We start from the raw sequence: 13,920 nt of genomic DNA, 5'->3' as shown, positions 1-13,920 counted from the left end.
GCTAGTTCTGAGCCCAGGTCTTGCTGGAACAGAACAGTCTGAATGTCAAGTAAGAATTTGGAGAGGACACAATCATACCTACACATCAATGCCCCTAAGGAGGTTGCTGTGACCCCCCACCAGCTTTCCAGGGGAAATGGTGGCCTGTCAGGGGCACCAGGGCCCCTGGCAATAGTGGCTGACAAGTCGACCCTGACTTAGAATCCTAAGGCTTTTTCACCAGTCAGCCAAGGGACTCACCAGGCCTTTCGCAGAGAGTGCAGAGGCAATCCTGCTGAACAACAGAGCTAACCCCACGGGATGGGCTAATCAGCCAGCCTGGAGGGCTGGTGCCTGGGCTGAGGGCCCTCGGCACCTTCAGAACTGAAATGCATCTCATTATGGGCAGATAGCCAGGGCCACCCCGAGGCTATAGAACTGCAATCTCTATTCTCCACTATCTTCCTCCCACCCCCATTCCTAACCCTATCTTGTTGCAATGCTTGGTTAATACTCCAAACAGATGACAGAGAAGAAACAACTCATGAAATAATTATTATTAAATGCTCATTGTGGGCCCACCAGAAAAGTGGGAGGAGGACAGTGCAGAAAGATCTAGGTAAGTCGGACAAGTTCAGGCTCAAGTTCCAGCTTCACTACCCCCTCACTAACCTGGCTGAGTGGCTTCACCTCAAATTCCCATTTGGTACCATAATGCTCACACCCCATAGAGCTGTGAAGATTTAAAATCTAATAACATACACAAAGTGCATAAAGGGTGCCTGACAGATAACAGTAGGTAAACAAATATATCTCTCCTTAAGAGTCATATATAGTGAATAAAATAGATCTGGTAATATCCTAAGCTTAAAATCCTTCAATGGGTCCACGCTGCCTGTAGGATAATGCATGTCGGTTTCAATCGAACTCTGATCCAGCCAAACTCTTTCTAAGTCTCATCCACCATGCACCCTGTTCCACACTAAGTTGCCCAAATGTGCCACATAATTTGTGTCTTTATGCTTTTGCTTTTCCTGTTCCTTCCACTTACACAGCCCTTCTAGCATCCTCCACACCCAACCCTTCAGAGAATTCTCCAGTTCCCTTCCGCGTCACCAAAATCAGTACCGAGGGACTGTCTTCTGTGCTCCCACAGCGTCTTGTACACGCCCACCTGAAAACGCACACTATCCGTTCGTATGATTAGTATGGATGCATCTTATATTGGAGACTATCTGAGTCTCTTATACTCAAAAATTCTTGCAGTCTTACATATCCTGGTGCCTCCAGTCTCCAGCAGTGCTCGCCACATGGTAAATACTTAATATAGGTCTGAAGGAATGAGTGAGAGAACCTACCAAATGAGTGAAGCTGAAAGAAATTAGATCCAGAAAACAAGAAAGCCACCTTCTCTGGCACTGAATAGTCTCCATCTAGTTAATTTGGAAGGCAAATGCCCAGAGTGACTTCTGAGGTCTGGGACTCGGTTACTCTACTTCAGCAATGGCATCCATGACCATGGTTTTTAATTCCTAGGTGCTTATAGAAACCTCCCTATTTACCATACTGGTAGCCCCATAACCGCTTCTAGAAGAAATGGAAGAGAATTCTACATATTCTTTCAGACAACATTTTGAAAAACACACACCAAGTAAAGATGAGAGTGTGGGAGAGGCCAGGATTCTACAACCAAATGTTTGAAACATTTTTTTTAGAAACCCAATGAAGTTGAAGGGAATGAAAAAGCAGAGAGAGAATAAAGTCACCAGCTAAAAGGAGTCTTCCTGATCTCAAAAACATTAAGGGTTTGGATACACTTAAAAGGAAAGTTCACCAGTCCACCACTCCTCCACATCTTCATGAATCACACAGACTGTGGTGACCTTCACAAGCCAATTCCTGGCTTGTGATTCAATCCCCAGGGAAAAGGACGCCCCGGCACCTCCTCCCACTTCCGACGTAAACAGAGCTTGGCATCACAGCACACGAGAGACCTCAGCGGTGCCGGGCGATCTGTCCCAAGGCGTTCTTTCTCAGATCTCTGTGTCTGACCTGGCCGATGCAGAAACACACGGCTACTTCCCCGCACGCCAGCCCCAGTGGGTACTGAAAAAGTTAAATCAGGTCTTCATCATCCCTCTCCCAACCTCCTTTCAAAGGAGACTAAGGAACTCTTTCCTGTTACAGAATGGGTCTGTTTAGGTAACATTTATGGTGCCTGAAAATGTGTTTATTATATCGCATCAGAGCCCAATTTGATTGATTCTAACTGGTTTTCTTTGTGGCTCACCATACACTGGGTCTCATGTGACCCACGGTTAGGTCGCGTCTCCCCGAGAGCTCCCCAGGGGCGAGCTCCCCAGGGGCTGCCGGTGTCTCACATTTCGTACCGCACGAAACCCCACACACTGGAAGGGACACAAAGCTCTCTAGTAAATAAAGGCTCAAAGATTATTATTAGTGTTTGTTAATCACAGGATTTCTTTTCAATGGAGTTTCTCCATCTCTAATTACAGTGTCAGCTTAGGGAGGGGGTGTATTTAGATGGCCCCCCTGCTTAGCCCAGCATGCGGGGAAATACTCTTTGGTTCTGATAATAAAGGGGGAGAGATAAGGAAGGGAATTTCAGCTCACATGTGATTAATCTCACTCTAATAAAAATATGAAGAAGGGGAAGAAGGGCTGACTGGGAGGCACTAGAACTGCATGCTCCAAAATGAGAAAGGAAACGTGTTTAGCTAGAAAGAGAAACCAGAGAGTAGAAGAGGAGACAAACATTGCCACCAGTTACAGGTCCGTATTATTAATTCAAAAAGAGCTCAAATTCAGGCATATTTTTTCCTTTCAGTTTTCTATAATAATCTTGCTGTGAAGACCTTCACAATTAATTGATGTCTGCTACAAGAATGTGAGTAACCATACACCTCAGAAAGGAACATTTCGTACTGGCAGAGTCTCCCACGCAGGTATCCAGGGTCAGAATTAATCTAACAGATGTACCCAGGACCAATTTTCGTGAATTTCAAAGCATTGGGTTAGTCATCTCAGCTTCTAAAAACAAGCACATCTAACATGGCAAGGTGTTTTTTTAATTTTGTTTTTATTTTTTGCTCTTTAAATCCAGAGCTACCTACAAAGGTGGCAGCATGAAGACATTTGAAAGCACAGTTGTGAAAGCATTCGCATTTGAAAGCAGGGATCTAATGATGAAAAGCAAAGTAGCAGGAGATGCCCCTCGGCTCTGTGCAGATGGTGAGCTCCACAAGGCAAGCTCCAACCTGCCCTTGATTTGACAGGGTAAGGGAGGGCGACTTGTCGATTGCTTCATCTACCTGCTGTGACTTGTGACACAAATCATTCAGGGCCAAGGCCAGTCCCAGAGCAAAGGATAGATCACCAAGACACAAATGCAGGCGTGCAGACTACCTATCCGGAGGAACAAATGTGTAGCAACAAATGCTGGGATCTGGGTGGGATGGCTAAAAGCGGGTGAGATGGAAGTCTAACCGAGGAATGCCGGGTAGCAAACACAGTTCAGTAACCAGCAAGGTAATGGGATTTTATGATATGGTAGAGAATTTCTTGAGGCACAAGAATTTTCCCCATTTAAAGCTTCTTTCTGAAGGGTCAGAAGCACAAAATAAATCAACCGAAAATGTACAATTAGAGCATCGGGTATACACATTTTTTCTTTTTGAAAGGAAAAAGGAAGCCCTTTACCTGCAGTACTATTTTAAAATCATTACAGAAAAAGTGTGATCATAGCTACATGATAAAATAGCTTTGAAGCTCCTAGATGATAAAATAGCTCCGCCAAAAACGTGGCAAAAGAACTAAAAGAACCTTCTTGGAGAGGAGGCATAGAGAGGTTAAATAACTTGCCCGACATCACAGCAAATCAGGGCCAGAGCTGGAGCTATAATTTGGTGTTTCCAATTAGCAGGCCTCTGCTTACAGTCAAAGCACATTGCTTCTCGGGCCGCAAGTATCACTTAATGTTTTCAATTACTCTGAAAAGCCCAGGCGGAAATAAAGAGACAGCACTTACCTTTGACAATCTGCTTCGCACACGCGCTGTAAACCTGCTCTTGGGTCGTGCTGGGAGGTAGCACTCTATCGAAGACATATGGCTTCCCTTGCTGAAAAGAAAAAGAAAAGAGAAGAAAAAGGAAGGAAACCCATGAAAAACGTGGGAATAAAATGCATGACTACTGGTGGTTAGCAACAGGCACTAAATCACCCACCCTGCTCTTTCAGGCAGTTCTTGACTAAGACCAGCGGATTTTTAGAGTGAACCGTACACACGCTGTGTTTATATGTGATATATGTTGGTATTCTGAGACAAGAAAGAAAATGCGTGCTTTTTTTTTTAACTCGAACCCCACTTTTTCTGATGAAAGAAACAGAAAAAATGACTTCAATTTCCACAGCAAGGTTTAAATTCACTGTGTGGAATTAGCTTTAAAGACTGAGGAGTATTAGGAAGAGGAACCGATCGCTGAGCAAAGTCACCAACCCTCCACCCCACGTGTTTGTGTGATTTCATTCATAAAAGCACAGGAGACAAGCCCTTTCAGCCTCTGCTGACCACCAACTGTCCAGCAACACCATCACCAACCACGATGAGGTTGGCAGGTCACTGACTCATGCGAACCAATACTGACCTATTGAGAGCTTAGACTGAACCAGGCACTAGACTGGATGCTGCCCACATCAGAAAACAGTCCTGCCCATGTAAAGCACTCAGTCAAGTGTGGCAGATAGATAGGTAAGTAAACAAGAAAGCAGCCACAGCAGAAAATGCAAAATGCGTCAATATAAAATACTGGGACAGAATGGATGATAGATAGAGAGGTCACACACCAGAACTCGCTGAAGAAGTACCAGTCAAGCACATCTTCACAGGATCAGAAAGACCGGGGCACAGGAAGAACTGTGCAAGAACAACCCAGCGGGTGGGGCAGAGAGGAGGGCCTGAAGGTGGTGGGAGGAGAGCTGCAGCCGGTTCGTGCAGGGCAGGGCTAGCCAAGGGAATGTGCTAGATCGCACTCAAAGGGAAGACATGACCAGACTTTAAAAGGCTGCTCTTCTTAGCAAGACATTACTGATCTGTGTCCCAAAGAATTCTAGCATTTTCTTCACATGCATAAGTGGTGTCTTAACTGGGTCGAGGCTTCTCAGACAAAGGAAGCCCTTCATTACAGTTAATCAAGTGATTTCCAAGTGTGGGGTCTTGGGGCTTTGTTTGACTCTGGACCCAGCGATTCAAGGACTTAACCGTCAGAGGGGGTGGAAGAAGCACCACACGGCACTCTCTGAGCCCTGCTGCCCAATCACTCAACACCCACCAAGGAGTTACTGGTCATTTACGTGCCAGGCACAGTGCTGAGCACTTAGGAAATGTGGTAAGACTGGCACAGCTTCTTACTCGGAGACGCCCATAATAGAACCCCCATTCCACCCCAATGCCGCCCACCGCCTGGCCCACCCAGGCGGCCCTTCAACTTTATTTTCCGCAAGTGGCCAAGGGGAGAGCAGGAGGAGAGAAAGGAGAAAAGAGGAGTCCCATGCCTCCTGCACACGGCTCTGGGCAGTAGGAACCTCCCAAGGACAGGCTGTCACCTCAAAAAGATAACAGCTTGTGAGGGACCCAGAGACAGGGCTTGTTACATCCTATAACCTTCACACAAAGCCAAGCACACAGCTGTCAGACCGACTTAACATTTTACTCATTCACGACGAGGGCAGAGCTGCGCACAGGTGAAGTCCTGTGCACCAGGCATGATGCTGGAGCTCCCGTCCTTGAAAACAGAGTTGAGCCAACCAGATAAATAAGCTACTTCCAGTTCGCAGTATCTTATTTCAAACTGGAGAAAAAGTGGGAGAGTTTCAGGGTACCATAAAATTCTGGTTTTATACAAAGTAGTGGGAGTGATACTGGTAAAATTATGGAAAGGGATCATTCTCCAATGTTTTGTTCCCAGCAAGTCTCATTTAATTAGTGAACCAAACATTTGGTGGAATAACCAAGAGATTATTCCTCACCACCATCTATTGCAAACTATCAGCCCAATACATTCTTATTAGCTTTCCCTCTTTGTCGAACTCAAGTAAATGCAGCAGGGAAAAAGGTAAGAATAAAACTCTCACAGAATTTGCCTAAGCACCTGCCATCCACTGAAACTTTGGGAAAGAAAATGTGGCTTTGCTTAATTTAAAACAAATCCATTATTTCTCCAAACTTGATCAGCACTACTAAAATAAACCATCCAGTTTACAGCATGACCCTGCTTTGTGTTTTAGAGAAAATGCACTTACTACGGCAGGAAAAATGACTTATTGCAGTACAGTATACAGTACAAAAAGACAGGTCTCCCCAGCATTGCCTTTAGATGTAAAATGTTTATTGGAGTATATGATACTTTCACTTTAAGAGAGTAGAAGGCAAGAAATCTCTACTCAGTAAATGTCCTTTACCAAATGACAAACAGATAATACAACAATTTTCCATAAGCTAAAGTTTACCCCCAACAGAAGCTGCCTTTAAGAAAATTTAAAATTTAGAAAAATGAGACTTACCTTACCAGATTAGCACAGGAAGTAGCTAAAAATATAAGCATATTTATGCACCTGTTTGTGCATGCACCAAGTTGGCTACAGGCTTTTATTTTAGATGAACCTTGGAGTCTTGGAATTAGAATTGAGCTAATACTATTTTTAAAGAACTGCTTGTGGCATCGCCGTGCCAGCTGTATATACAAATGCTTTTAACCAACACCACCAGCAAAGTTGGTAATGGTCTAAAAGTCTGCCCTGATCAGTGTGGCTCAGTGGATAGAGTGCTGGCCTGTGAACCAAAGAGTTGCTGGTTCAATTCTCAGTCAGGGCACGTGCCTGGATTGCAGCACAGGTTCCTGGTGGGTGGCATACTAGAGGCAACCACACATTGACGTTTCCTTCCCTCTCTTTCTACCTCCCTTCCCCTATAAATGAATGAATGAATGAATGAATGAATGAATGAATAAAATCTTCAAAAGTCTCACAAATCCTGCCTGAGAAATTCTATCCCATCCCACCATCCACACCACGCACCCTTAGTCCAAGCCACCGGCGTTTCTCACCTGGACAATCACCATTGCCTCCTCACTGGTCTTCCTGCCTCCACTCTTGCTCCTAACAATCCAGTTTCCACTGAAAAGTCACAAGGAGCTTACCAGAGCTGTAAATCAGATGGCAGTATCTCCTGCCTTAAGCTCTGCTAGCTCCCATTATACCGGACCCTGCCCACCCTCAGCTCCCTGCACGCCCCTCCATCTCACCGCAGGGCAGCCCGCTGGGCCTCCTCCTGCACCGTGCATGCCTGCTCCTTGGTTGGGAGACGCTGCTCTTACCTCTTCCTCCCCCTTAGAAGTCTCTCACTGCAGATCTTCACTCGGCTGCTCTTTGTCACCCTTCAGATGTCAACTCCAACGTCTCTCCTGCCGAGGGTCTCCAGGACCCTAACTGCAGCCCACCCTGGCATCATGCTCTGTCACATTACCCTGTTTGGTTGGCTCCATAGCAATTAGTATGGGACCTATTTGCAACCAACTAAATGAACCACTACAACTAAAGCATTTAACCAGCTGAGACGAGCCGCAGAAAGCCCGATATACCTGGTCGCATGCTGCAGACCTGCTGCGGTTCATGAAGGGACTTGGACAGGGCTCCCTCCACGGGCACAGCACCTGAGAATGAGGGAGGGGCCCGCTCCGCCGTGGGAGCCTCCGCCGGAGCAGGGCTAACTGCAGACGGGCAGGGCAACCAAACGACTTACCACGTACAAAAAAATAACAGCAGATGGCTCTCACGTTTTTATAGTTAAAGTTTTTTAAAAACCAGACAACCAGAATTCCTATCGGTTGTTGGGAGCAAACTGCCTGTGCACCACATGGCCTGCCCGTTGACACCTCCGACCCGCCGGACAGAGAGGGGCGGAAGGGCCGCTTACAGGCCGCGAGATGGGCACCAGGAGCGGTGCTAAGGAAACAAAGTAACTGTCACCGAGAAGAGATCATCGAGGAGTAATCTAATAATATCTAATCTCTAAGACCGACCAAGGGTTGTGGCCAAAAGGAGCCAATGATTTAAATGACTTTTCTTCCATCTTTATTAAGAAACAGAAAAAACGACTTCAATTTCCACAGCAAGGTTTAAATTCACTGTGTGGAATTAGCTTTAAAGACTGAGGAGTATTAGGAAGAGGAACCGATTACTGAGAAAGTCACCAACCCTCCACCCCAGGTGTTGGTGTGATTTCATTCGTAAAAGCACAGGAGACAAGCCCTCTCAGCCTCTGCTGACCACCAACTGTCCAGCAACACCATCACCAACCACAGTGAGGCCAAATCATTTTATATTTTATCCCATTTAATTTTTATAGCAACCCTGTGAGGTAGGTATTATTCTTCCCATTTCACAAACGGGAAAACTAAGGCACAGTCGCATTATCAGCTCTGTTACTTTGGGAAAATAACTTTGAGGTTCTGGTTTCAAGTGTTCTTTTTGGCTGGGGCACTATTATATCTCCCCCCCTTTTGCCCCCCACCCTCCAACCAGCCCCCACCCCACCCCCAGCCTATGGCTATACATGTATGCATACATGTTCTTCGGCTAATTTCTTCCGACTTCCCTTTCTCCCCACTTCCCTCCCCTTTGAGATCTGTCAGTCTGTTCCATGTATCCATGCCTCGGTTTTATTTTGTTCGTTAGATGTCACATATGAGTGAGATCATTCGGTATTTGTCTTTCTCTGACTGACTTACTTTGCTTAGCACAATAATCTCCAGCTCTAGTCATGCCGTTGCAAAGGGTAAGAGTTCCTTCTTTTTCACAGCCACATAGTATTCCATGGTGTAAATGTGCTACATATTTCTTATCTACTCATCTACTGATGGGCAAGTGGGCTGTTTCCAGATCTTGGCTATTGCAATCAAGTGTTCTCCCTTCAAAGTGTGCTGTTTTCCTGCGCAGCATAAGCTTTGCTGGAAAAGATACATACAGAACAGCAGCTGCTAAGACTGATATGAAAGACTGAAGTAAGTGATTAATGAAGTAAAAAGACGGACACCCTACTAGCCTGCACAGCGGTCAGGAAAGTGTCAACCATGATGAAGGTGGGGCTGACATGAAACCAGTGAGGAAAGAAGGGCTTAGTTCAGGGAAGAAGGGCCAGGATGACTCCCCCAAAAAAAGGTATGCAGATGGCAAGCCTTCCTTGCCACAGAAAGAATTAAAAACAGGCACAAAAGCCAATCAGAGGCTAGGGAGAGACAGATGCAAAATTTGCTATGAAAAGCTGAAGTTATTAAAAGTTCTAGAATTTTCCAGAGCCAAAATTTCCTTCAAAGCCATCCCAAGCCAACATTATGTTTTACAAGTAAACAAACAAGACCTGAAGTGGTTAGATGGTTTGCAAAGGCACCCAGCCAACACGGTCGGCGGCAGGTCTGTGCCTACTACGATCCTCACCTCCTGGCGCCCGGTCTAGTGTGCCCAAAGTTCCGGCTCTCGCTGAACATCAAGGAAACAACAAGCAAGAGCCTCTGGTCCCTTTTTCCCCCTGCTTTCTTCCCAGTCAATTCTAAATTATTTTCCATATGGAACTGATTAGTTCAATGAACAAAGGGCTGTTGCTATGAGGACTGGAGCAGTACAGCCGGGGAATTAGAACCCCAGCCCCTCGGAGTGTACGAACTTCAGAATCAGCCAGTCCAACCTCCTCTCAATGCACACCTCCCACCTCCTTGACCTGACAAGTGACGGCAAGCCTGCCCAACACTCAACAAGCTCTGGTTCTTAGAAAGCTGCATCCGTATGATTTTACATCCACCTTCCTGAAGCATTAAACCTAGAACTGTCCTCCAGAACAAGACCCACGGAGGCCAAAGAGCAGCCTACACCCACATTGCAACTTTATTTCACTCGGGGAACTGAGTATTCAACATCCAAATTTCCTTTATCTGAGAGAGAAAGAGAGAGGCAGATGTTTCCTTCCCAAAAGCTGTATGGATTTGTCTTGAGTTGAAGGACTTCAAGGATGTCCAAGGGTAAGTCATCAGTAAAGCATTATATTTGTTTGCACAGGAAGAAATTAAAAATAAACTCAGAGACCATGAAGGACTTTGGTAACAACCCAAGAGAAAGTTTCCAAAACATTAACTAAAAAGCAGAAGTCCTCAGGTTAATGTTGACACTCATTTTTTATCAACACAAATATCCTGCCCGAGATATTTTTGTTTTGTTTATTGAAATATAATTCACACACCATAAAATTCACTCCTTTAAAGAAAGTGCACAATTCAGTGGCTGTCAGAACATCCATGACCACAAACTCCGCAGTATTTTCGTCGCCCCAGAAAGAACCTCTGCACCCATGAGCAGCAGCTCCCAAACCCCCCAAGTCCCCCAGCCCCAGGCAACCACTACGGCACTTTTTGTCTGTATAGACTTGCCTGTTCTGGACACGTCACAGAAACTGAACTATATAATATGCAGCTTTCCGTGATTGGCTTCTTTCACTTAGCATGTTTTCAAAGTTCATCCATGTTGCATCATGAATCAATACTTTATATGGACTTATCACATATTAAAGTATCCATTCATCAACTAATGGATATTTGGGTTGTTTCCAATTTGGGTTATTATGAACACTGCTAGGAACAGCTATATAAGTTTTTCATGTAGATATGTGTTTCATTTCTCCTGGGCATTTATCTAAAAGTGGAATGTTTAGGTCACATGGCAATTCCATGTCTGACCATCTGAGGAGCTGACAAACCATTTCCATGGTGGCTGTACCACTGGCCACCGGCGGTGGATGAAGGTTCCAATTTCTCTACATCTTTGCCAACAATTATTATTGTGTATCTTTTTTATTATAACCACCCTATTGAAGTATGCATGGTATTTCTTTATGGTGTTGATTTGTATCTTGGGAGATGTTTTTTAAATTCATACTTAACATATCATAAAGTATATTTTAGCATGCATTATGGACACGGAAATATCTCCAGCCATTGTAACACACTGTTGTACTGTATCTCCGCATTTCTAAAATGGCCCAAAATGGGAGAATCACCTTATACAAAGTATAAACTATACACATCCACATGCTTTAAGAAAGAAAACAGTAGATCAGGAGGGGGAGAACTATAAAGGGAGTTATGACAGGGTTTCTGTGCTCCTCACTCCAGCAATCAATACTAACTGTTGCCCAAGACAAGCAGAAATGAATTCAAATGCACTTGGGTATCATTACCCTCTTTCTGAGGCTGTCTCCTCATCTGTAAAATAGGGCCGATAATATCCACAAGTCTGCCTCCCGTGAGGATCAGATATGCTCATGTGAGTAATGGACCTAGTACAGTGCCTGCTGTTACAGAAGAGGCACGGATTTGGTCAGTATTATTCCGTAATGAAACCTTCAGATCAATCTGTATTATAATGTACCAGCCCACAGACTTGGCATGCCGGTACCTTTACAACATCCAAGTGCCAAATCGTGCCTCAGCCCACAGGTCTGCACGGCCATTAAATTTCTAAGGGTCCTAGAAAGTTTAGTCTGCCCCAAGGTCATCCTCTACACTCTTTAAAAGTAAAGAAAATCTCAATATTCAGCCGTAAAGCCTACTTAAGAAAGTCAAGAAGCTGTGTCTGTGCAGGCACTCACAGACTCACCAGCTTTGCTAGTACAGCTTTGGAGCTTCCCACAAATTCCTGAGTTAAAACCAGCTGCAAAGCTGAAGATGCTTCCAGGGTCCTGACCATGACCTCTCAATCATCACCGCTCCCTTGCAGGCTGGTCCCACCTTCAGAACCAGCATTTCTTTGCCCAGGGTTTCTCTGGCTGCAGGGCCCAGTATGGCCTGCAGGAGGCCAGCACCTCCCCAGCAGCCCTCAACCAATGACCGACAAGAGTCGGGGAAATACTTAGCTCCCTCACCCAGGAGCGGAAGTGGGGGCGGGGGGGTGACTCTGGCTACCCGTGGTGGTGGCTGTGGTGGTGGTAACCTGTGTGAGGACACACCCGACACTGGTTTCCCTCTCCTTCACGTCCCTGCCTCACTTCTCCACTCTTCATCAGTGTTTCCTGGGTCCACCTCCCAAAGGAACTTTGCACTTGAATCCTTGTCCCAGGGTCTGCTTCTGGGAAGCCCAAAAGAAGGCAAAAATCCTACACATTATTTTTTTACTCTTTCATTCAGTAGGTCCTAAGAGATCCCAGATTGTTGAATCACTGTCACATATGAAACTATCACATTTGGCTGATGTGCAGGGAAAGGGGTGAGTGAAAATTGAAATCCTTGTTAAAATTTAACAAGCTGTGAACTTGAGACACTAACCTAGAAAAAAGGGTACCTTCTTCATAAAAGGGTGCTGGTTACTTGTCAAGCCTTGGGCCCTGGGGGCCACATCTGCCCAGATGACTGACTTACTCAAAGGAGTGCTCCTGGCTCCTGAAGGCCCTGGCTGGGCTCGGGGCCCTGTGCATGAGGGTACAGGGTAGGCACTCGATAAAAATCTGCGGATGTCATGACAACTGAAGGCCTGCCAGAAAAGCACTGGGGAAATCGGACACGGGGCACCAGGCAACGGTGCGAGGATTGCTGGAGGGAAGGAGGGAACCCATTCTCACCGCGCGCCCCAGTGTGTCGGACACGTCCCTGGCTGCTGACCGTCCTCGCCCCCACCTCCAAGAAGTCAGCAGTAACAGCTGCCTCTCTCGCCTCTCACAACGCCTTCTCCCACCATCCACCTTCCCACTCATGATGAGCTGGCCTGCAAGTGCCCAAAGCCCGCTGTGCAGAAGTATTCCACACCTGGCAGTGACCATCAGCTCTTTCCTGTCACTGTTATATCCTCTCCCCAGCCCATCAATCTGCAAACGTGATTCCTCCCGTCAGCTGAACCCTCCTCTGCCACTCCACCTTCTCGCCACTCCACTGCCTGACCCCATCTACGCTGGGACGAGTCTGTGACTGGGTATACACATGCCAGGCCAGAGCTAGACCCAGACACTGCCACCCCACCCCCACACTGGCTCTGTGCCCCAGGGAAGGCGGCGGGGGCCAGTTCTGGCCAAAGCCGAGGCTGCTCCCCAGATAGGCTACAGTGAAACTGACGTCCATCGAGCCGCACTGGGCTCCTACTGGGGTTGCCAAGGCAATGCCCACCTCTGCAGCCTCAAGAAGGAACAAAGGCAAAGCAGAAGAATGCGTCCTGCGGGAGGAAACCAGGCTAGAATTCTTTCCTTTCTGCCGAGAGCCCTGCTGCTGGACACACACGCACTGTCAAGATCGCAGACAGCTACGAAAAACCACTCTGGGAAGGCAAACTGCCCAGGTGATAATGAAGAAATTCAGAATTACTGCCTGGCTCACAGGCGAGATGAAGACAGAAGTGTCACTTCTGTTAAAGAAGTTAATGGAATCTGTGTTTTAAAAATATGGTTCTTTTTGATATGATTTTCATTTCATATCAAAATACAATGAATTCCCCCCAATCTTTGCCCTTGAACTGCTCTTTGCCTTAATCTACCAAGACACGGGGATTTATAGAGTCAGGTGAACTGGTTCTGATGCAGAAGCTCACCCGTCACGAGGCGTATTTACCTGTATGTCCTGTGCAGTGAGAGAGCGGATCTTTCTCTACTGCAACAAGGAGCGGTACAAGGTTCTGGGAATTTTCCCTGTAAGAGCGGCTTCTACCTTGACCACATACAGCAGGAGAGAAGATAAAGTGAAACTGGACTGAGTTCAGTGTTCTATATATTTAGAGAAATGAATGAAAATTGCTACTATGGTTATTTCAGCAGATCTGGTTTCAGGCCAAGTCAAAGCTGAAAAGAGAAAAGAAAAAACCAAACCTTCCTCACAGGAGAGAAGGTTAAAAAGCTGTTTC

General features: G+C 46.0%; 1 protein-coding gene across 1 annotated transcript in view; it reads right to left on the bottom strand.

The window, feature by feature from the left end:
- KIF5C (kinesin family member 5C) overlaps positions 1-13,920 on the bottom strand; it is a 150,073-nt gene that overhangs the window by 95,396 nt on the left and 40,757 nt on the right. Inside the window, exon 2 of the mRNA XM_053670705.1 lies at positions 4,028-4,118. Within this exon, the coding sequence (XP_053526680.1) occupies positions 4,028-4,118 (91 nt within the window). The remainder of the gene's footprint in view (positions 1-4,027; positions 4,119-13,920) is intronic.

Source organism: Artibeus jamaicensis, unplaced genomic scaffold, assembly GCF_021234435.1.
Source record: "Artibeus jamaicensis isolate MK-2021 breed Jamaican fruit bat unplaced genomic scaffold, CSHL_Jam_final contig_603, whole genome shotgun sequence".
Lineage (NCBI taxonomy): Eukaryota > Metazoa > Chordata > Mammalia > Chiroptera > Phyllostomidae > Artibeus > Artibeus jamaicensis.
The sequence above is the reverse complement of the archived record's forward strand: the minus strand, read 5'-3'. Positions and strand labels throughout refer to the sequence as shown.